General features: G+C 39.2%; 1 protein-coding gene across 1 annotated transcript in view; it reads right to left on the minus strand.

The window, feature by feature from the left end:
* Nucleotides 1-840: 840 nt before the first annotated feature.
* The window catches only part of pdhx (pyruvate dehydrogenase complex component X), a 32,255-nt gene continuing 9,488 nt past the window's right edge, over nt 841-23,607 (minus strand). The window contains exons 4-11 of the mRNA XM_067589343.1: nt 20,063-20,271; nt 18,583-18,681; nt 11,461-11,614; nt 10,355-10,502; nt 6,605-6,663; nt 4,865-5,023; nt 2,638-2,702; nt 841-1,758 (exon numbers count right to left, since the gene is read on the minus strand). Coding sequence (XP_067445444.1) covers nt 1,503-1,758; nt 2,638-2,702; nt 4,865-5,023; nt 6,605-6,663; nt 10,355-10,502; nt 11,461-11,614; nt 18,583-18,681; nt 20,063-20,271 — 1,149 coding nt within the window. The 3' untranslated portion in view covers nt 841-1,502. The remainder of the gene's footprint in view (nt 1,759-2,637; nt 2,703-4,864; nt 5,024-6,604; nt 6,664-10,354; nt 10,503-11,460; nt 11,615-18,582; nt 18,682-20,062; nt 20,272-23,607) is intronic.

The following is a 23,607-nucleotide window of genomic DNA, read 5'->3' on the forward strand; positions in this document are numbered from 1 at the left end:
GCATGGAAGACATGACATGGCACCATTTCTGTGGTCTCCTCTCACTTTTTATTTGAGTGTACTTTCCATCACCGTGGTAACTAGCAAAGTGGAAGGTGCATGTGTGCAAACGGCAAGCAGAACAGTGGGTATACTGTAGAAAACAGCTGGGTTGTGCCAATTGCCTGCACACACCCCCTGTCCCTATGTACCCTGGCTGTATGTGTGTCTCCTCAGCAGAGAATGCACACATCTCTTATCTGATACCACAGCAACCACAGAACAAAATGTCCTCACACCTCAGTTGCTGAAATGTGGTGGTTCAGTGAGTGAGGAGTGGCAGTAAGAGCAGAATAACAGGGGAAAAAGGCATTTATTGAAGTTCCTATAAGGCAGAGACTTTCACTACAGCCCTTGTCATAAGAACTGAAGAAAACTAATCTTTACCGTGACCACCATGATTTCCAAATGTCTTGGTTTGGAACTTCGTTGTCTTGTCAAATAGAACAAGTCTGAAATCAAAAGTTTCCTCGCTTCAGTAGCTTTGTCCTTAATCTCTAAAAGAAATAGTACCAAACCATGCTTATGCATATGTAGGATAAGCTCCACTGACTGGTGCTGATACATATGTAAACAGCTGTTCTGCCCAGGCTTACAGCAAAGATAAGCATCTGCCAACAGAGGCTGACCTGTATACTCAGCTAGCAAATTATCCTAATTGGCTTCTATGAAGTAATTATTATGTAAACTCTTTAGATTCTAATTAAATAGAAACAGACACACACACATCTGTGGTTTCTCTGGTAGCTGCGCTACATCTTGAAGGTAGGCGATGGCGTGTTTTAATGAGGCACACAGACATTTCAAGGTTGAACAGAGTTTTATTGGCATCTTAAGACACCAGAACTTCAAACGGTATTTATTTTGTATACACATAGACTTAGTTTTCAGGGATATCACAATGTTTGTTTTAAATAAGTTAAAACATATTAACATGACTGATTAATTTGACTTTTGAATTTAGTTACAACAGGAAACGGTTCTTGTGGATTTACTCTTATTGGAAAGTGAATTGCTGTTGATGTTCGGTAATAAATATCTGACAAATGTACAAATTGCATGTGTATTAATAGTGACACAGAGCAGATGCGCTGGCACTGAAAAATAGAACTTGAAATGGAATCACTACTTTATATATATACACAAACACTGGTGTGATAGTACAACCACCCTGCGATGCAACGTCTGTCTTGCTATTATTTGGCACCACTGCTAGAATCCTCCACCACTCTAGCAGAAGCTTAGTTTAACTCCTCCAACACAAAGCCTGGTGATTATCTGTCAAAAGCAAGCCACGAATAGAAGTTTACACTATGTACAAGACTACTTTGTAAGCCATAATGCGAGGATGAATAGGAATCAACTTTTCAGAACTGTCTGCTTGTGGAGGCATGAGACAGGCTTTGTCATGCAGGTGTTTGTTTAGTCTTTCCAGTGTTTTAATACAACTATATACTACTTTTTTAGGCTAGGGCCATGCGCTGTGGTTGTTCTAGGTTGGCGCGGAACTTATCAAGAAATCGTGAGGCCAATTCATCATCCACTAGCCGTCCGTCACTTGACAGTGTAACTGTCATCAGCTGCTGGCTGCGCAAGGTCTGGTCTTCCTCACACAGTTGTAACTCGGTCCTGGAGGTCCCGATGGCGAGGATACACGCCTGAGGAGGGTTGATCACGGCGCTGAAGCCACTGATACCGAACATCCCCAAGTTAGATATACTACCATGGAGAGAAATGGAGGAGGGAGGGAGGGAGGGAGGGATGGGATGGGAAGAGAGAAGAGACAGTACACATATTACATCATTAGTCAAGCTCAGCAGGGGAGAAAATACATAAAAATTAACTAAGCAGACATAATGTTGGTTGTAAAACCAGCTTCCTGATGCAAATTCATAGAAAAAGAACATTAACACTTAGAGTGAGTGAATAAAAAATAAGAATATGAATTAAGTGTATAAATATAATATGCTGTGAAGATCTTATTTTATACAGTATATAAAATGGAACATTGATCACTAAAGATTAAAACAGCTGTAACAGCTGCCAAAGCTTTTCAAATGATGTGTATGGTGAGTAAGACTGACCCTGAGGACAGTTTGCTGTTAGTCTTAATGAGAATTCTAGCTCAGGGGGATGGAAAAACGAATAGATGAAGGGCGTACACATATATCCTCAGGAGGACAAAGAGAGCTGCGTCTCCACATGAATTCATCGCTCCTGTCTGACACAGAAACCCAATTTATGTCTAAATGACACCATTAATTCTAATGAGTTGAAAAGCCTCCCTTCCACTTTTCTGCAATTGATGGCACTGTAACTGATAGTCCTTGTCGCCCAGGACCACAATCAGTTCAGTTCTGCATAAAATGTAGAATATGTATAATATATTGACTGTGAAACCAGATTTAAGTCCTAACATCCGGAATTTATGATCACTATCTTTTCAGTGGGCAACACAGGAAATTGTGGGACAGAATTAGGTGTCAGCTTCTATTTTCACTCATCAAAAAAATGTGTTTACATTCGTTATAAAATGTCATAACTTTCCATGCCCCTCTTCTTTCAAAAACACATGGTGTGTGTGTGTGTTAAGTTTACCTGAATGAGCCTCCCTGGTACTCCTCAGGGAGAAGCTTCCCATCTCGAGCCTTCTGGGCCAGCGCCTACGGAAGAAACATTACATATCACTCAGACTCTTCAGCTTGATTTCAGAAAAGAAAGGATCCAAGCAAGCTATTAGACAGGATACATGGAATACACACTAATAAACACACACCCACATGCTACGTGACATTTAAGACAAAGCTAATGTGCAAATCATAACTGAGATAGTGCCAGAGCTCCTTATTTGGCCATGTGAATGCAGACATAAGCACACACAGTATTGTGAAACAATAGCTCAATAAACCAAAAAAGGAGTAAAATAGTGCAGACAATGTTTGACATGAAAAGCTGTTAAGACCATATGGGCATATTTCCTCCTGGCAAAGCTGGATGTCATTGATTATTCAGACTAAAAATGTAGAATACTCTACAGGTTCTGTTGTACTGACAGGATACCTAACCACGTCTATGTGACCTAAACAGACGTCCAAAACAACTAACACAAAGTGTTAAAAAACCTGCCAGCCACAGTTTTACCATTCAGACCATTTGGTGAAAGACTACAGGGGTCTATTTTCAAATATCATGTTCAAGAAAATGATTATATGTCCAATAGCAAGCTGAGATAAATGGAAACTATCAGACTGCACATTGCTGAAATGAAGAGAGGGAATTGACAACACCCAGAAGAGAAGATGAGACATCTGGCAAGGAAAACGAACGCATTACTGCAGCCAACTTCTGTGAAACCGTGTTCTATCAGAGCATGAATGGGTGTGACAACCTTGGAGAAAACACAGGAATCTTCATAGATCACTATAAAAATAAATAAATAAAATAAAATAGGGCACTGAAAAGGGATTTTTTATAAAACTGCAAATTGTTCAAGGTGTGTCGAACCGAAATGAAATACTGTGTGAACATTACTAATCTATGCAACCACCTGTTATGGCAACACAGCATTACTATCAGTGGTGAAGCACCATATTCACAGCTAGTTCTTACAGTATAGCATTAATAAACTAAGATGTCTCTCCAGACATACAGACAACACTTCACAAGCTGAAGATATTGCAATATCTGTCTGCATGAATTTAAGGCATTAAAAGCACAGTCATAAATGCTGGAATCTGAGTAATAGTATGTCTAAAATCCAATTACACACACATTCCCTCACTTAATCAATATCACTTACACTCACAGACACACTGTGTGTGCCCAAAAAACTCCCACACATACTCTCGTCCCTGTCAAGTTGAAACTGATATTGTTGCTTCTACAAATACTACTTCGGCCACTGTTGTTACTATTACTTCTGCTGAGATTCAACACTGTGCCGGTGAACGTTGTGTCATTTAGTTTGAAAGCAGTGTAACAGTCTGACAATGCATTATGTTTTATGGAAACAGCCTCGAGTCTTCCATGCTTTCTGCTGGTAGTTACTGAATCGAAATATATCTTCACGAAGACATAACAGGCATGAACATGGGCCTTGAACGCTTGGAGAATATTACACCAGTCCACTTCTGGTGAGAGACATTAGGTTAATTACCCTCAGCTTTAGAGATTCATCCATTTGGTCTGTCTGTGTGTGTCTTTACTGAGAAAGACTCAAGATGTGTGCATATACATGCATATCAGATTTAAAGCGTGTGTTCGTGTGTTTGTGAATAAAACTGTCCCCAGCTGTTGACTGCGAGCAGGAGAAAGAACTGACCATTGTTGCTCTGTACTGCATCTGTGGCCCGTGACAGCTGAGACCGGAAACAGCCAAAATCAAACTATCCCAAATCTAATCACTTATCTACGGATCTATCTAGGTGTCTATTTTGACTGTGCATGCTCTGATGTCTAACAGGGAAAAAAAAAAAGTCTATTTGGTACAGAGTTAGAACCAGAGGGCATAGATGAGTGCAACTCCACAGATGCCCACAGAGTTTGTTTTCCCATACAGTCGGGCTGCAGCTAAACCTCAGCTCCCTCATCTATTCCCACGTACAAATCAACAACAAGCCTCCACATTTTTACCTCAAGTAATACACTGAACGCCCCCACAGCCTGGAGTTATAATCTACCAGCGAAGAAAGCATGAGATAAGTGCACTTGCAAGATAGCTTCAGGAGATGACTCTCACAAGAGGGTTCACTCAGAGCATATTATCACATAAAAGTTCATAATGTTGTCTTGTGTCTTTCATTCCCCTTGCTCCTGTGAGTTTTACCTTCGCATTAGTTGAGATCTCCTGGACCCCTTTGTTTGCAGCATCCTTTATGATGGGGGTAATGAGGCCTTTGTCGGTCGCCACAGCGATTGAAATGTGGATTGAATCAAGTGCGCGGGGTCCCTCACCAGACCAGGTCACGTTCACTTCTGGTATCTCCTATAGATTAAATAAAAAGTTAGAGGACAGCCCATAAGGGGGATGTAACTAGACAAAGGGAGATAAACTGAAAGACAAAGTATTATTAGCCTCCCTGCTGTGGTTACACAGTGCTTACATGCACTTTATGAGGGTGGAGAATGAAATGAAAAACTTAAAATACCAAAAAATATGTCATTTTCCACAATATGACCTACAGCATGTACTATAAATTCATTATGACATTATAACATTCAATTAAGTCTGTTTATTACAAATTGATATCTATATGTAGATAATCTGCTTTTAATGAATTTGATCTCAGATTATCTACGTATAGATATCAAGCCTCGATAAAAGGTTATTCTGGATACTAGTTTGCTTGTTGTATGAACACAGAAAAAAAAAAATTCATCTGCCTACATGTACAGCTGAACACATGCCAATGCACACCAGTTGGTTAAAAAGATGAAAAAGAAACGGCCTCAGATGCCACTTCCCGATGGACTTAGGTCACCTCAGGGGAAAGTACAGTTGCTTTTGCCAATATTCTGACATTACAGTGTTATGCAAGTTCACAGATCTTAGTTCAGTGCAGAATCCAATTCAAAGAGGTAATTCTGGCCATCTGGTACATTGTATGAACAATACAACATAGTGTCTGGACTATGAGACAGCCATGTCCTACTTTGGCATTTTACACTAACATTAACCTGGAAATGTATACAATTAAGGTCTACATTCCTAACATTCAGTCACACATGACATAACATCCAGGTTTCTCAGTCACTGTTATATAGCATAGGTCATACAGCAGTGTTTCATACATCTGCAGTCTGTATGATGGAATGTGAGACTCCCATGACCTCTGGTACATGTAAATGCTTATGACCGACACATATTCACTGAAACAGATACAAAATTTCACGATAAGAGGTAAACATAAGTAAGTGATGGGCAATGTTGTCCTTATCAGATGCTACTGAGACATTCCTGCCTGGAATAACTAAATTACCAGAGAACCATGTCTATTTTTAACCACCATTTCTTTCCACACATTCCTGAAATTAAAGAATGTTATCTCTGTTTACAGCATTTAGTAAAAAAAAAACAAAACAAAAAAAACTAAACGCTGTAAACATGCATGTGTAAGATATTTGTCTCTCAATTTTTATTTCCTTTAACTGCTCGGGGAAGTTGTTGTTTTGGTGATTTACTCAGAATTTCCATCAAATGACAGAAAGCAGAACAAAATGACCTGATTAGTTTTTCCCGTTTTAAAATAGCGTGACTTTTGATGTCAGCTGATTCCCCATTAGCAACAAGGAGAAACAACAGCAAAACCTTTTTGTAGAAGTAATATAAACTTAAGTGACCAAGTGATGCTGCCATGGAAATCACTTACAGTATGGACTACAGTATGTCTGTGTAAACAGGCTTTGTTAAGCACTGGAACACCATATATTCATAGATATATATACTTGAATAGGATATTATAAATACATGTAGTTAGGGGACGAAAAAACAAAAAGTCTGGCTTGAAAGAAAAACAGGTTAAATGAACAAATTACACCAAACTTAGAAATTTCAAACAATACTTACTTTAAGTGTGACAGCAGCTGCCTTGATAATGAAATCATTGACAGACACTTTGATCTGTTCTGAAAAGACAAAGAAAAAACAGCTTGTGACTCTGGAAGCTCTTATAAGAATCAATTTGATTAAGGTTATGCGACAGCTGGTAAGCGGTAATCTTGGCTGCATGGTTTGAACTACAGACATGTACAAGGTGACAAAATATTGACATGTGGACTTATAAGACTTGTGAAATGTCATTTACAAATAACCAATATGTGATACAACTGAATCCCTTCGAATAAAACACATCCTTTATCTTGGTCAGAATCAGTCCCCCTCTAGTTACTGTAATTTGCTCCACTCCCCTCTCCGTGTGTGACACCAGTAGGCCGGGCGGGCTTGGCCCGGCATTGCTGCCAACTCTTACTCTTGTCCATTAGCACAGTACCAGACAGTTATGAATGCTGTGAGCGGGATGATTAACGAGCTAACCGTGAAATCGTGCTGCTCCTGAACAATGAGAGTCCGCAAAAACAACCGGGGAGAGAATCCCTCAGTACACACACAACCTCGCTAATAGGTCTGGAATGGCCATCCCATTTCCTCCATCACAGAGACAGGACCCAGAGAGATTTACTGTTTGTTTCATTGCTAGGCAAAATTAAACTAAATAAAGCCAATTATGTGATAGCGTGTTGAACTAAATGTTTAAAAATAGAAAATTCTTGAAGCACTCTTTTTTATATAAACATGAAGAACAGGCCAAAGTAAGCATAGGTTACATTTTAGGCATCCATGAAAAGCAGCCATTACAGATAAATATTTTCTTGGTTGAATGTGACCAAATGATAAAGAGTGACTCACAAACAATGTTCCCTTTCTCTGCTTGTGGTGAAAACCTCCCTCTACCTTAAACACACACATTCACATCCTGACGGCTGTTGCACAACAAGCTGCGGTTAGCTCAGTAACAGCTGCTAGGAAAGTTAAACAGCAGCTTGCCAAAATGTGAAGGAGACACACTAGTTCCTGCTAGTATTCATATCTGTATGGATGCACCAATCTCTTTTCTTCTCACACATCCTTGTCTCCAGAGTCATTTAATACTTTTCCACCAACTTTTGATGTTTTACTTTATCTTTACCTTCTCTATCTTTATCTACTGTCATGTGTCACATAACAATAAAGCCCCACTCCAGCCGGTGTTACTTGGTGTTTAACGGTTAACAGTCTTTCTCAACCAGACAATGGGGGTATGATTAATAGTCGGATGTAATCCATTACCATGGCAACCAGATTGCCATTCTAACACACTGTCGATGTGTCAGAATGTTAGTGATATCATAGCCTAAAATGTCCACTTACTACAGCATTATAGACTAGGTTACATAACAGTAATTGAGATATGTGAAATCAGATGATGGCTTCTTCATTGATGGCTCATCTATCCTAAGCAATGACATCTTGCTTTATTTTATAGTAAATGTCTGTAAATTTTCCTCCTCGGTGGCTAGGCTTGGTTCTATGAGGATGCAAGAGCATGCATTGCACCCTCAGTTTAATATTTTGCACCATCAGTTGAAATTTGAATAATGAATGCCAAGTACAGCGTGGTAGGTCTTAGGCGCACGGACTGTGTGGGCGTCTCCATACGCGCCTGCTGTTTTGGTTCATGTATCTGCAGCAGGGCAATGTGCAAAAAGGCTGAGTGAAGGTGAATATAGATCAACGGGTGTGGTGATTAATACATTCTCTATCTAGCTAGTCACATTGCTGCTCTCAGCTCTGGGACAGTTACGTCTATCACAATTCATTGTGATAATGACAGCTCGACAAACAGAAAAGCTTTTCTTCAGGAAATGTCTGGATGGTTCAGAGCGTCACGACATGAACACACATCATCACAAATTTGCAGACTGATTTACTGAGTTTCCTGCTTTAACCAAATTAAACGTTATTTTCGGTGCTGATTTTGGTTGGAGAATGTTTAATTGAAATAAATTAGTTATATTTTAAGTATTAATCTGTTGTTGGAGCACATCTGCAGCAAGTATTTAGTTTGAAATGCAACTTGATACTGTATCAATAGCCTGTGTGACAGTCACAAAAACAAAGGGCTTTTATGAGGATGACTTTAGTAGCTACAGTACACTGAAGGGGGACTTTAAACAGTGTGCAGATGACACCAAAGAGTCAACACCCTGAAGAATTCATTTGAAACACTTTAAACCAGAGAGAAATGATTAGTCTGGTAGAGTACTGTACTGTAACTCTATGGAGAAAGGAACAACTATCTGAATGAAAATTTGACTTTTTTTTTTTTGAAAGCAACTCCAATTTTTATCAAATTACTAAACTTGTTTATTGATAATTTCTAAAGTGTGAGATGAGCCATTTCAAGCTAGCAGAGGTGGCCGTCCCACTAGTAAAAGATGGAAACTGAGAGATCAGAAATTGTTAGATTAGAGCTATATACCGTGTATAACTAACTGTAGGTGTCTTATCAAAATATCAGCTGCCTTATGTTGTGCTGCATGGTTTATAGAAACGCTTATTTGTGGTTGTATGCCTCTGCCAACCAGTCAAGTTGCAGTCTACATCTATGTTTGTTGAGACTCATAATATTTGTATTGAAGGAATTTAATAAAATGTTTTAAGTGTATTTTCCTTGTATGTGTTCACATGCTTAGCCAATAATGCAGCTTCTGATAGAACACAAAGTTGTAGCCATGACAGTAGACAAAGCTTCGGATATGGATGTTGCTTTAACAAACTACAAATTCTAAAACGTGGATGCTTCACACACATCTTCAACCCGGCAGCACAGAAGATCTATACAGCCACCACAGTTTTAAGGTGGACACCAAGATTAGTGTCACCAATTCCGTATCCGACCAAATGTGAAATATGGTCACAATCTCCCCTTCTGTTCTTGAGTTATGGCGTTGAATAATGGCCAGAAAAGTGTTTTTGCAGAACATTATGATGTCACAGTGACGTTGACCTTTGGCCTTTTGGATATAAAATGTCATCACTTGATCATTTTATCCTATTAGACGTTTGTGTGAAACTTTGTCATAATTAGCATATGAATTTTTGACTTATGGCCAAAAACGTGATTTTTGAGGTCACAGTGATCTTGACCTTTGACCACCAAATTCGAATCGGTTCATCCTTGAGTCCTGCGTTCCTGAGATAACGTGTTCACGTGAATGGGACGGCCGGACAACCGGAAAACATAACACCTCTGGCCGCGGCTGTCGTCGGCACGGAGGCATAAAAAAGAACAGATGTGATCAGTGTCAGATTTGAGTGTTTCTGAGATCCCCCGACACACTGTTCAGCCCTGTGGAGGCGTTGGACTTCTGGGTCTTATTGAACCTATAACCCATACAACATGTGAACTCTTGCTAACCCATGCAGAGTTATTCTTAGACACAGGGGATATATGTAAAACCATTTTCAAGGAGAAAAGCCATCATGTCTGAGGAATGGTAAAGAGGTGTGAGTGTGGTACTTCAAACCAGAGGGACATGACTACCCTGACTGAGCAGATATGTACCGGAGCTTCTTTCAGTCCTAAAGACTGTCCTCTTTGTCGAATTAGCAGTCATGTGAAAACCCTGAAATTCTCATGTTCATGGAAAAGTTTCCTTCCAAATGTTACAGTCAGACATTCATTGAAGCACACGATACTTACATGTGTATGTAAAGAATAGTCCTACAGTAATGTGTACACACACACCCACACCTGCAGAGTCTTGAGTTTTTTACCTTTGGCTAAGTCTTTGCGAAGCTGAATGACAGCAGCCATGTCACAGTCAACAGAAGCATAAGCATGGGGGATGGTGGTCTTCGATTCTGTTAGTCGTTGAGCAATGACACGGCGGACATTTGAGGCCGGGATCTCTTTGAAAGTGCCCTGAGGAAGACAAGAAGGAAGGAAGAGGTTGTGAATAATTGAATGAATAGAAAAGGGCATTTTGAGAGACAACAGGGAAAAAAGGGGACAAGAACAAGAAATATGATCAGTCTATCGCTGTCCATATATTTCTAGACATATCTCAGCTGCCATCAATCACTAAGAAAATGGATGGGGTTAACGAAGTAAAGATGCTATTGACAAGATTGTTACAATGAATTAATGATTGGTTAGGATTGACGGATTGATTCTTTAAAGCATCTTGTTATTGTTATAGTCTGACATCAATAGGTCACATTTTACAGCATTCACAATCATAAAGAAGAAAAATGAATATTGTGCAAAAAAACAACACAAAAAAGCTATCAACAAGAATTTAACCAGAAAACCAAGATAACATTTGTTGGTTACAATGGTTGTGGCATACCAAAAGAAACATATGATATATGAGAAGTTATCAATCATTTGACCACAGAACTGTGATACCAGAACCAATCAATAACCTGAACGACCTTCATACTGTGCACATTGTTTGACCTATATGACCTTTTTACCTTTACAGCTATTATCCAGAGCACCTTTTATAAACTGTGGAGTGTTTTCTAGTAGTTATGCTGCTGTAAAATATGCAGGACAGATTTATTTCCAAGGACCTCAACAAAAGGAAAAGGACAGGCTCACTCTATGGGAGCCTGTCACTGGCAAACAAATACATACAAAGACAAGACTCCAAGAGTCAAGATGCTTCACAGTGCTATGGTAGCTAGACAGGTAAGTCCTGGAATACTCAAGATAATCATTGGTCACACTTATTAGGGCCATGACACAAGCCCAACGCTGGAAGATGGGCTGTTGTTGAATTGCTGTGGCTGACAATATGTAATTTCCTAGCACTGCTACGAAAAAGACACTGTGAAATGTGTGTGTTAAATAAAGAGATAGTGTAAGGAGTGCTAACCGGAGCTCCTGGCTTCCCTGGTACAGATAGAGGTGGTATGTTGGGTCTGCTGCCTGGAGATGGAGGGACAGGGACAGGACTCGGGGTGGCTGGAGCAGCAACGACGGGCGTCTCTTTGGGGGCAGGAGACTTCTTCAAAAGATTCAATGCATCTCTGTTGAAGTAAAAACAACCAAACAAAAAAAATTATTATATAGTAATCTAAATAATTTGTATACAATAGAATGTCATAATTCAATATTATACTCACAATCAGACAATCAGAAACTCAAATATACCTGCCCACTGTCTGCAGACACTGTGCATAGGCTTTATTTTTAGTCTGTATTATTGTAGATCTATGGAAAGCAACAATTTTATCCTAAAGTAAACAGAAGTAACTCTGGAATTGTGACTAGGCGGACTGACGTTTTCCATCATGGGGATAGAGGGGGATGAGGAGAGGTGTGGATGGAAATAAGAGGGGCAAAATGCTGGAAATATACCTGAACCACTGTGGCAGTCCACACAACCAGACAAGCTCCCACACATTAGAGAACTGTCTCCAAACTTGAGCAAATATTATAACCGAATGATATATGGAAATGTAATGTATATAATATGTATATATATGATCATTAACATTAACAAGAACAATACTTTCCAGCCCCCTCAGGATATTGGCTATGCAACTCTTCATGATATACTTTGCAGATAACAATGATATAATGCTTTCTTGTCAATTTTATTTGGGTCCATCTTTGTTGAATTGCAGATGTAAACTGTCTGATTCCCCACATTCTCCTATTAAACAGATGAACTATGTTATTTCAAGTCCTTGAAATCCTTTCTTTTCATCATGTTTTTCTTCTATTCTGCAATTTATTGCTGACAGCTTAATTCTTACTGTAAAAAAACAACTAAATGAAACAATTTCGTTCTGCGTGAAAAGTGCTGTCATTTCCCTATTTTGCTTTGACCATTATAAATTAAACAACACAATGCATGTACAGTTGTATAAAACAACACAATGCATGATGTAGAATAATGCATTATTCAGCTTACAAGTCACACTCTGCTAGTTTTATCTGGTTTGTATTTGTGTCAGGTTTCTGTCCAACAGAGAGGTAACTTTCGGTTATCCTCCGTGGCCCAGTGGATGAACGTCACGAGAATCATTTGCCAGTCACAAACAAACCCCATCAGCATAAGGCCAGATCAGGTGTCAGCGGCAGCAACGGACACATTTATTCAAAATCTTGGCTTCATAACCCCTCCCACTGGTATGGCGAGCCACGGACATTCCTACTTTTCATATCAGCTCTCTCCAAATGCACAATAATAATGCACCAGAGACTAATTCATGTTTAGTACAGACATGTAGTGTAATATTGCGTAGATCTATGTCACACTTTATATATCCAAAATGGGTGAATGGGTGGTAACTTGAGGTATTCATTCTAACTCAAGCTCACAGTAAAAAAAAACTGAGTCAATCAATCAACTGAATCACACACCTAAATTGGAATTATATGAATTATCGCATATTGCCCTGTAAGAAACATTTCTCTGTATTAGGTCTATATACATGAAGTGACTGCTGTTTCATAAAGGTTGTAGAGGGAGTAACCAAATGATGTGGGTCAGGGCACTGCTGCTTTGATTATTGATTAACAGGGAAAAGAGAAAGGTAAAGAAGTAGGAAATAATGTTGTACTGAGAGATATGCCGTAGATTATTTTCACCCATTAATTTTGAGCTTTGCAGGGAAAGCGGTGGGAGGGGCAGGTATCAGGTGTGCCTGCCTGAAGCTCTGTGGTTCCAGTTCAGTGCACTGAGGTCCACCTACCCGCATGCATTACATCTTTTGTCTATATCAGCTGCCTCTGACCTCACCATGTAGTCGGGAACAGTCTGGGCCCCACAGCTATTTTTCTCCCCCTTTTCTCCTCTCTGAGCTGCATCTTTTTATTTCCTCTAGCACACTAGCTCCTCCCTTTCTCTCACTGATAGGAGTATTTGTTTGTGAAAGGACTGAAGCAGCTTGGAAATCCCCCGACTAACCTGAGAGGACCACATTGAATGTTTAATTATTACAGACCACCAAAAAAAACCCCCCAAAATTTAAAAATATTATTAAGACTTATAATTGAATGTCTGTTGCTCCTTGTCTAAGAGGGGGGCAGAGCAAGAGAATGAAGAGGAACATATGTATGACATCAAACATTACAAGTTAATAATGAAACTTAAAAGGAAAGTAAAAAAAAGTACAGAGTTGTGCAAATTCTCCTATAATGTATTAGGAATATCCTTTATAAATTCACGAAATGTTTCTGTTGATGATACAAGAGAAAGTCAAGTCAACCCAACCCACAGTGGCCACTTGACGATGACACCATAGATACCTTTTGTGTAGCTCACAGGCATGTGCTTTTCACACCGACCGTTTATACTCCTACTGACAGCTGAGGCAAAGGAGCCTCTGAAAGACTGGGAGAGGGTGACTAGAATATTAAAAAGGGAACGAGGCAGTGCTCACAAGAACATCGACACACACACACACACACATATAATGAGCACGAAATGTACACAGACACACATGAATAAACGTTTGTCTTCTACTGCCACCTAGGACAGGCTAAGGAAGAGGATGTGTTGTAGGCATGAAAACTGCTCCGCTGGATGAGTGTGCAGTATCCATTTTTTATCCACATTAAAAAAATGAAATGCAATAACAATCTTAACTGTGACTACTCCATATATACCATGCTTTAAAAATAATTTGATTGTGGTACTTTGTAATTTTACAGAATGCAGCCAAAGAGAAATGCTAAAATAGTTCATCAGTACTTCTCACTTTGAATGCACAGCATTGAAAGAAATTGGCTTGTAAGACAGAGCTTTTCAGCCATCATAATACTCATTCTACATGTACTGACCTGAACTACCAGCAGGAAAAGTAAAGTAATACTTGCATGGCTATGAGTTTGGGAGTGCAACGTAAAATTGGTAGGGTACTATTTTACAATAGTATCCTTGCTGAAGTTTCAAAATATACTCTACTGCATTTCCTAACTGAACTAATACAATGCTTCAAGTACATAAGTGAAATTAGAAAGGTTATGATGGATGTATACTGTCACTTATTGGTGACGAAAAACTATTAGTTGTTAAATAAATAGATAAATAAGCTTTTTTAAACAAATCAAAGAATACATTGATATACTGAACATTTTATTAGAAATGTAATGTCCTATTCTCTCTATATAAATGATGTATATGTCTTTATATGCACTTACAGGGTAGAGGGTAGCGTCATACAGTCTTTTTGTCCATAGTAAAATGCAAACACTGGGGTATGGCTGACAGTGATTTTAAAAATCACTGAAACTTTCATCCATCACTGCATTAGCATTGCCTCTTGGCTAAACTATTCATGACAATGATAACAGATTAGGGGAGAGAGGGGAGGAAATGATAGAAATGTGTTTCTTTGTACCCTATTTTAAACCTCGTATGGCTTATGTAACATTCTCTGATCTCATCCCTGGGTTGCGTGACCTCGGTCATTCATGCCCACTATAGAGGGGCCTCTCTAGAGCAGAGGGCGGAATGGGAGGGGTACCCTTCCCTAGTTTCAGTCTTATCTGATGTGCCAAAAGGACAAAGGCAAGGAAATCAGGTCTATTCTGCCCTCTTGAGTGAGCTTAGTTTATGTGAAACTATTCTCCCAAGGAGATTTGGTTTCAGTTCAGTCTCACAGCATACCTATCCTATAGCCTATATTGCATACACGCACGATTTTTGGCATCAATTTGCTTACTGAATATGTCCCAAATCAGAACATTTTTCCCCTCAGATTTTGCTGAATAGACCACTTCCTCTCATACCTGCATCTAGTATGTTCCATTGGCCAAGGCCTTACTTTACCATAGTTGTCACTGGCTAACTTGATTCAATCAAGTCCAACTTAAGTCAATACATTTTAATAAAAGGGGCCATTAGAATACCCAAATCAGTGACTGTCTCACCAAGGATCTATGAGTGAATGACAGTTTGTGACTTTTATGCCACAACAGTAGACCTGCAGTCTGCAGAGCTTTGGTAAAAACATCCCACCAGTTCCAAGATCACCTAGTTCTGTGGCTGGGCCATTGGTAAAATGTAAAGAGATGTTTCTTTTTTTGTAAATACATGGTACACCCCACATATTACTGGTTTATTAAAAGGATCTCCCAACATAACATTTGTATTCACCTGTGTCCTTTACTCAAGTTATGTATTTGACACCTGAACTGCAAAGTTATACCAAACAGAAAAGCCAAGTAAAAATATAAAGCAAATTTAATTGCAAGCGGCCATGATCGGGGTCCAAGCAGATTGCGAGCATCTGGGTGTTTGTTTGACTTAATATGACCTCAATAAACACTTGAAAACATAACACATGTATGAATTGCTACATTGGCCACCTGGGGATTCAAACCCCGGGCTTTTGTATTCCCAGAGAAGGTGACTTACTGACTGTGCCACTAGGGAGACATGGTGTCACACACATTCCCACAACTCGATGCAATGACATCACATGTGCAAAACTGGGGTATTTCCGTCTATTTAAACTTAAAAAATTCACAACAATTTAACTGTTGGGGATAAAAGAAAAAAAAAATCAGAGATCAATAGAAGTGCTCAGATTTTTCTCAAGTATATTGTAAAATATTTTGGTGAAATTGGTTTAAAAATGTGATGAAATAGAAAATGTTGTGCTTACAGTACAAATTACAGCAAGATACTGAATATCACTGAAGACTCATTGTTTGAACGATCTGAGCACCATTTGAAACACTTGCTATATTGTATTCAAAGAATTTCTGTGTCAAATTTCGTAGCACATGGATGAAGACTGGTGGAGATATAGATGTTAATTGATTTAGCATATTTTGAAAAATATAGAGTGACATATAAATATAGACTTCTGAATTGACCATAGGTTGCAGTGAGACAAACTTTTGTCACAATTCAGTGGATGTGCTGAAAAAATTTCAGCTCTGTAGGACATACAGGTGATTTATTTTGATTTTTTGAAGTTTGGAATGTGAAATGTCTAGAAATTTAGATTTGCTGTAATAAGCCACTCGTTCACTGATCATTACCAAATCTTATGCATTAACCGAGTCATCACCCTAGATCATGCAAACCAAATTTTATACGAATCCATGCAGCTGATGATGAGATATAAATTTTTCACAGTGATAGTATATCCCAGGACTGTACAGCAAAGCTCTGACCCAGCATCCAAACATGTGCAGTTTGGTTATAACAGCCGATTCTGATTTATGAGTATTGATGTAAAATTGAACTTAAGGACACAGGTTTAAAAATGTATAATTTCAAAACGGTATGGAAGATCAATAATCCCAAAAAGTACTTTTTTCCTGCTCCCAAATTTGATGCCAATTGCTCAAAATTTGTAGGAGGAGTAGCGAAAAAACAAATTTGGACAAAATTCAAAATGGCGGAAAGTCTATCTATGCACAAATGGGTGTGGCTTATTTGGATATATTTTCTGGATCCACAGAATCGGGGGGGGGGGGGGGGGGGGGGGGGGGGGGGGGGTTGTGAGACGTATGGTTCAATAATAATAATATTAATCCTAACAAATACAATAAGGTTCCAGCACACCCCTAAATATGCCTTTTTCAGTAACTTGACCAGCAAGCTGTTTGGAAAAGCACATCATTAATTTGAGGAAGGTTTCTTAGTAAAATCATCTTTTTAAATCATCTTTCTGTTTAGAGCATCTCACCTCCTCTAGAGTGTTTGCTTGATTTCAGCATCAACCTTCCTTTGTGAAGACTTTCTGAGCTAATCAAGCAGCTTAAGTGGCAGTAAGTGAATTGGCAAGTCATTCATGCAAATGTCCATCACATGGTTTAAAATGAAGTAACGGAGCAAGCATGTCAAATCATGGAGAAATAATTAAAACTGCATTACCAATTAAATAATTTAAACTTCACAGCCTAGAAATCATGTTGACACCTATACAGCACAGGGCATGCTCATGTTTATGAACAAGGCAATTCACAGCTTTACACCTGAGGAAAAAGACACAACGACTTTTGAAACTGCCTTCTCTTAATTGTGTCCCCTTTTGCTGTTTACTAAAGTTTGCCTCTTGAGTTTTGATTTGTCATTTTCTGTTGGCAGACAAATGAACATACCTAACACAAGACATCTGTGAAAAATACTCCTTTCAAAACTGACTAAATTAGGAGGCATATGAGATTCTCTCAACCGCAAGCCCCTTTTGTTATTGAGGATTCTTTTTTTTTTTTTTTTTTAATATAGAGTGTTTATCTTGTCAGAGGAAAGGCTTGTCTAGATTTCAGTGAGTTATTGTTATTTACTGTGTTTGGATTAGTCTAAAGCTTTATATATTTTCCTTTCACTGACTAAGACACATATCCCTGACAACATATGGTCTGCGTTTCTATGGTCACCAGTGGGTCCTGGAGACTGGGTTGCTATGGCGACAGAAGTCGCTTAATGAGATTCCCCAGCAGGATGTTAGGTGGGTAACGAGAGCATTCAATCAGGTCCCCACTGACAGCAGGTGGCCATTAGAGCTCCGTGTGTGTGTGTGTGTGTGTGTGTGTTTGTGTGTGTGTGTGTGTCGCTTCACAGCTTTCTATAGTGTGAATTTACCACATAACAGATTAAAGTACCTGAAATCTTAACCCCCTCTTAGTCACGCATTTTCACTTACCTTGTCTCTCCCACATTTTTATTCACACTGCCCACACTGTCTCTGACCTGTCTTGCTCTGACTGACATCTCTTTCCTTCAGTGATATGGTGGAAGATGGACCCTTTCAAACAAGCACCCACATCACTTTCTCAGTAAACAAATGAACTACAGCATTGGCAGTGTGAGAATGTGTGCATTTTCAGTTTTTGGACAGTTTGATTGATCTGTGTGGATTATCCTTTTCTTATCAACACTTTATTTTTGCAGTAACATAGTTTGACAGTAAAGGTACTGCCAGTAAAATCTAACATTCCATACCATTCATCATAGATCACTTTCACCCCCCCCCATAGGAGTATGTGACAGGCCTTTAGGGCTAACTCATTAATCCATACTCACTCCTTGGTGATAAGTCCTCTAGGCCCAGTGGGTGTGGCCAACTTGGGGTCTAAGCCATGGGTGTCAAGGATGTGTCTTGCTGCTGGGCTCAGTCGTAACCTGGACAATGAAAAGGGAAGGTAAGGCGTGGTTTTAGTTTTAAAAACTAGATGCTTTTACATGCATTGGCATTTAAATGCAGGACAATGTCAAATCCCACCCTTATTTCATAACTCTTAAAAGAATATTAGCTTTGTGGCTCCAAACTCCCATGGTTGAAATCCTATTTGTCTGACAGCATACATAATGCTTCACACATTGTCCTCTTCAAATGCTCCAAAGTGAACTTTGGCAGCCCACAAGATTCCGTGCCAGACCTACTCTTATAGTTCATCTTGGTGGTACCCAAAAACAAAGATATACAATGTCAATTTTCACTAATGTCAACAATCTTAAAATCTACATACCTGTACATATAGCTATCTGCATACATTCTGATAAAAGACTATATAAGCAGGCCTCATTTAACTTTAGCTATCAATCACTACTCTTTCTTTTCCAGTCTCGAGTTAACAAATTTAGTGTCAGACTTCCCATTAGTTGTATTCAGGTTGACTTCCTTAATATAGCCCATTCTAGTATCCATCTCCTAATAATCATGCTTACTGCACACATCCACCTTTCATCTTTCAACCCTGTCAAGCTGATGTAGCCAAGGTGCAAATCTGAATACATAGTTCGGCTCAGCGTTAAATGTTTGCATAACAAATAGGCCCTGTTTGTTTTGTGGCAGCTCCTTTGCTTCCCACAAGACTATTTATTGTGTAAACAGGGGTAGGCAGGATCTCACACATTTTGAATGTGGACAGAGAGAGATCATCTTATTCAGCATGTTAGATGGTGGTGGACAGAATGTGAAATGAACATGCTGTATTCTGAAATAAGAGGAAAGGGTCTCTTTAACAGTAGCTCCTACATGTAGTTTTATGCTACTGAATCTTGTTATCCATCTATGCCAGGCTTTAATTGGCTATGCAGTTAACATCATACAACTCAGTGACCACAGCTGGTGACGTCATGGAGGTCAACCGGACAACTGGTTGTCTATGATAATAATAGTGATCAAAATAGTCTTAACAACCACAATGCCTTCAGCTCTAGCCACTTATTCCAAAGTACTATGGACTTTAAAGGTTAGCTCAGTAAACAGAGTTGTTTTGTAGCTCACTAACTACTCAGTAGAGTAATTTTGGAAGCACTTTTAAAATGAAAATCTGTCAACTAGTATGACCTGACGTTAACGTTAACATTTCATTTGAACTTTTTTATTGGCAAAATGATCAGTTCTCAGGCTGAAACAGAATACAAATCTTAATTCTGTTAATGAGGCACAATTTGTAAGTTTAGATGTCCACAACCACTGCTGCCCAAAAACTCTGAACATCTATTATGGCCGCAATAGGCAAGGAAGTGAGTCAATAGACAACTAGGGTTCACTTACGGTCCTGAGGGGGCTGGTTTTGGTGGAGGAGGTGGAGAGGGAGCAGCAGAGGCCAAAACTGGGGCAGCGGCTTCATGTGTAGCAGGTGGAGCTGCAGATGGAGCTGCAGCATCTGGAGGGGGAATCTCAACCTGCTTCCAGTCCTGCCCTTCCTCCACCATGACGGCAATGAGGGTGCCCAGGCGTACGTTGCGACTGCCCTCCTCCATCTGTAAAGAGCGTGACAGAGACATTTATACAGTAAGGGGGGGAATTAGCCAAACGTGTTCATTCACTTCACATGCGCAGCTAAGATTGCTAGGATAAAGGTTAAAGTCTCCTCTGTTGTATGGTTGTGAAGCAAAGAACACAAAATAGTTGAAGGGAAGGAGATACTGAAGTTAATCAATTGACCGATGGTTATTGAACAGATAAACCGTTAGACGGCCTTCGTTTGGGGACCTCTTGAAAAATGACAGTCATCTCATTCACTTCAATTTCCATCATTCCATTTTCTCTCTCTGTTAACCTGACAAAGCACACAAAACACCCAACTGAGCTGGAATAGGCTCTTAGAGTGCAATGGATGTGTTTTCATGCTGTTCGTAGCTGTCAACCATTGATTCACTATCCTGTTATGCAGTAATCCAAATCCACTGCAAGCCTCTTGCTACTCTCCCCAAGCTCTGCGAGGGTGTTGTCCTTCAGTCAATATCGATCAGTCTAAATGAAAGGCCAGGCACAATACAGCGGGTTGGGCTACTGCAGTTCATCTCTTTTCAAAAGGTATCCACTTAGTGAGCTGTCTCTTGAAGGTATAGCTCCATACAAGGAGATAAGAGAAGAAGGAAAAAAAAAAAACCCAAAAAGACATCAGATCCTGGCTGTGCTATTGCTTTCAATCGTCCTGCATCACCACTGATCAGCCGAGAGATGATAACCTGTAATTTTTAACAATCAACTAAATGGAAAAAAATATATAATTGCACATACAATGGTCCAAATTTAGTTCACCAACAGTAAAGCCATTAGTTTGGAGACAAACCTATCAGCATGCCCCACTCCCACCCCCTCTCTCCAGCAAGCTTGTAAAATCAAAGCAGCACTCCAATAATCATATCCACCTAACTGGAAAGAACAGCAGAATATATGAACACCTGCGTTCACTGGTAGACAGCACTGCACCTCAATGCTTATTCTGTGCTACTTTATTTCAGCATATACCCAACTGTTCTGTAGCAAGGTTATGGAGATAAAGATACAAAGATAAGCTGAATGGTCCACATGAAATAATTGCTAAAATAGGAATTCCTTGTCATCACTTCATCAAGCTATGTTAAAAGAATAATAAGTTCACCTTTATGTCTAAGTACAAGTTAGTACACACCACCGTTACTATACAGGTTATGTAGTACTCCTCTGGCAACAGCTTTACAACACAGACGAAAATAAATACAAGCCAATTGTAATATTAAATGTTTTTACATGACTAATATTAAGTCCATTGCTATCATGTTTCCCTGATCCAATTTTTTCCAAAGGCAAAAGTTTGTACAGTACCAGTCAAAGAATTGGACACACTTTCTTATTCAAATGAATGGGACGGTGTGTCCAAAACTTTTAACTGGTACTGTAGGTCATGTTTTTTTAGTGTGTGTGTGTGTGAATGCTCGTGAGATTAGCTTGTCTCTCGTCTTGCTTCTTAGGCTTAGAATATCTACAGCACCTCTCTCGGCCAGTGAGAGATGATGGATGAGGGTAGGGCCTAAGGGCTGCACAGGAAAATCTGGACTTCTGTGAATTTCCACAGAGTCCTTACCTTCAGCCCCAGTGGGATTTTTTTTCCCCACATGGTAGAAACACAATAGGTTTACCACATTAACGATGGTATCATGACACAAGCAACTACTGTATGTAAGTAAAATAACACGTCACAATATACAGCAGCAGTATACAGTATGTGTCACTGTTTTCACATATGATTTATTTGTGTATATTTTGTCATTATTTCTTTCTTTTAAATCGGATGATCTGTTCAAGAAATAGATTTGAAAGTACAGGGTGACCGTCAGTGTAATAGAACGGTGCATCCTACAATTGTTAGTTACCTTGTGAATTAAATTCTGTTTTGCAGAGGACTCCTTATGCATTATGTGTTGTTTACATCCGTTCCACCTTCCCCCTCCCAGGGGGTACCACTACAAATAAATCCCCAACCTGTGGGAAATGCTATCGAACATTTATCCTACCCCTATTGTTCTGTAGAACAGTGTTAGGCCTAATATAAACAGCCTGATTGGATCTATATCTAAAATACATCCAACTGCAATATTAAGAATATATTATCTTGATGACTAAATACCATTACAGTTAGCTTTAAAAGAAAAGAAGACAATTTCTAGTTGAGCAAGAAAATAACAAGTAACTGCAAGGGAAGTGGAAGTTTTGAATCTCATGACAAAATGTTTACACAAAACAGTGGTTTCATGTTAAAGCTCATCAATAGAGGTAGTCACACACAAAAACACTGAAACAGCAGGACTTGGGTGGATCCTAGCAGGAAAGTCCCAGGAACCGCACAGTGTACAGTATGTATGGTGAATAGTTGCATTAATAGATGCCTACACTGTAGTGGTATGGGGCTCAACACTGCCATCAAATGGTTACAGAACACATTAAAACCTATGGGAAGTGTAAATGATGCTAACATCTCAACATTTGCAATGGTTCAAGATATCCTCTGTGTATGGTTTCACTTGTGTCTAAAAGATGTTGCTGTCAGAGAATAACTTGGAAGTGACGTTCTGTCTTCATAGTGACCAAAAATCTCATATGTCATTTTAGGAGGAATAAATGTTTCATCTTCACATTCAGATCCTTCTGTGCCTATATCCGGACTTGTATGCAGTGCAGACTTGGACTATAAAAATTTTAAAAGTATAAAATAGCCTCTGCGATTAAACTGAGCATGACTCTGTTTAGATACTAAAACACACATTTTGGGCCAGATGCAATTTCTTCAAACAAGTTTGATATGATCCTGTCATAACGACACTAAACATTTGTGATGTAAATGTGAATTCTACATTCGGTAACGAAAAAATTGTTGAAATTAAACTTGCAGTGACTTGTTCTACATGAATGGGTGACCAATTCTCAATGAATGAATCAGGTAATGTATGAACTCTGATCTTCATGTCAAATCCTCACAGACATCTTTTCTCTGTTGCTTAATGTGAGCAGCCTTATGACTGTGGATAAAGGCAGTCTTAAGGGACTTCTCTAAAGCCCAACAGCTTGGCTAATGATATTACAAAGTCAGACTAGACCATTTATGAGCTTTAACCCTCTTATCACCAAACAGTTATCATACAGCCATAAAGTACACGCCCTCTGAGAGTCTTAACAGCTCAGTTACCATGAGCTTAGCCTCCACAGCTATTAACATTCCTATTAACTATAGCAGATTGTTGGTTGCTGCAGCTGTAGAGTTGGTCATTTACATTTCATAAAACTTAACCAATTTAGATATGTCAGTTGTTACAGGGGGTATATAGATAGATAGT

The sequence above is a fragment of the Thunnus thynnus genome, chromosome 5 (genome assembly GCF_963924715.1).
Source record: "Thunnus thynnus chromosome 5, fThuThy2.1, whole genome shotgun sequence".
In the NCBI taxonomy this organism is placed as follows: domain Eukaryota; kingdom Metazoa; phylum Chordata; class Actinopteri; order Scombriformes; family Scombridae; genus Thunnus; species Thunnus thynnus.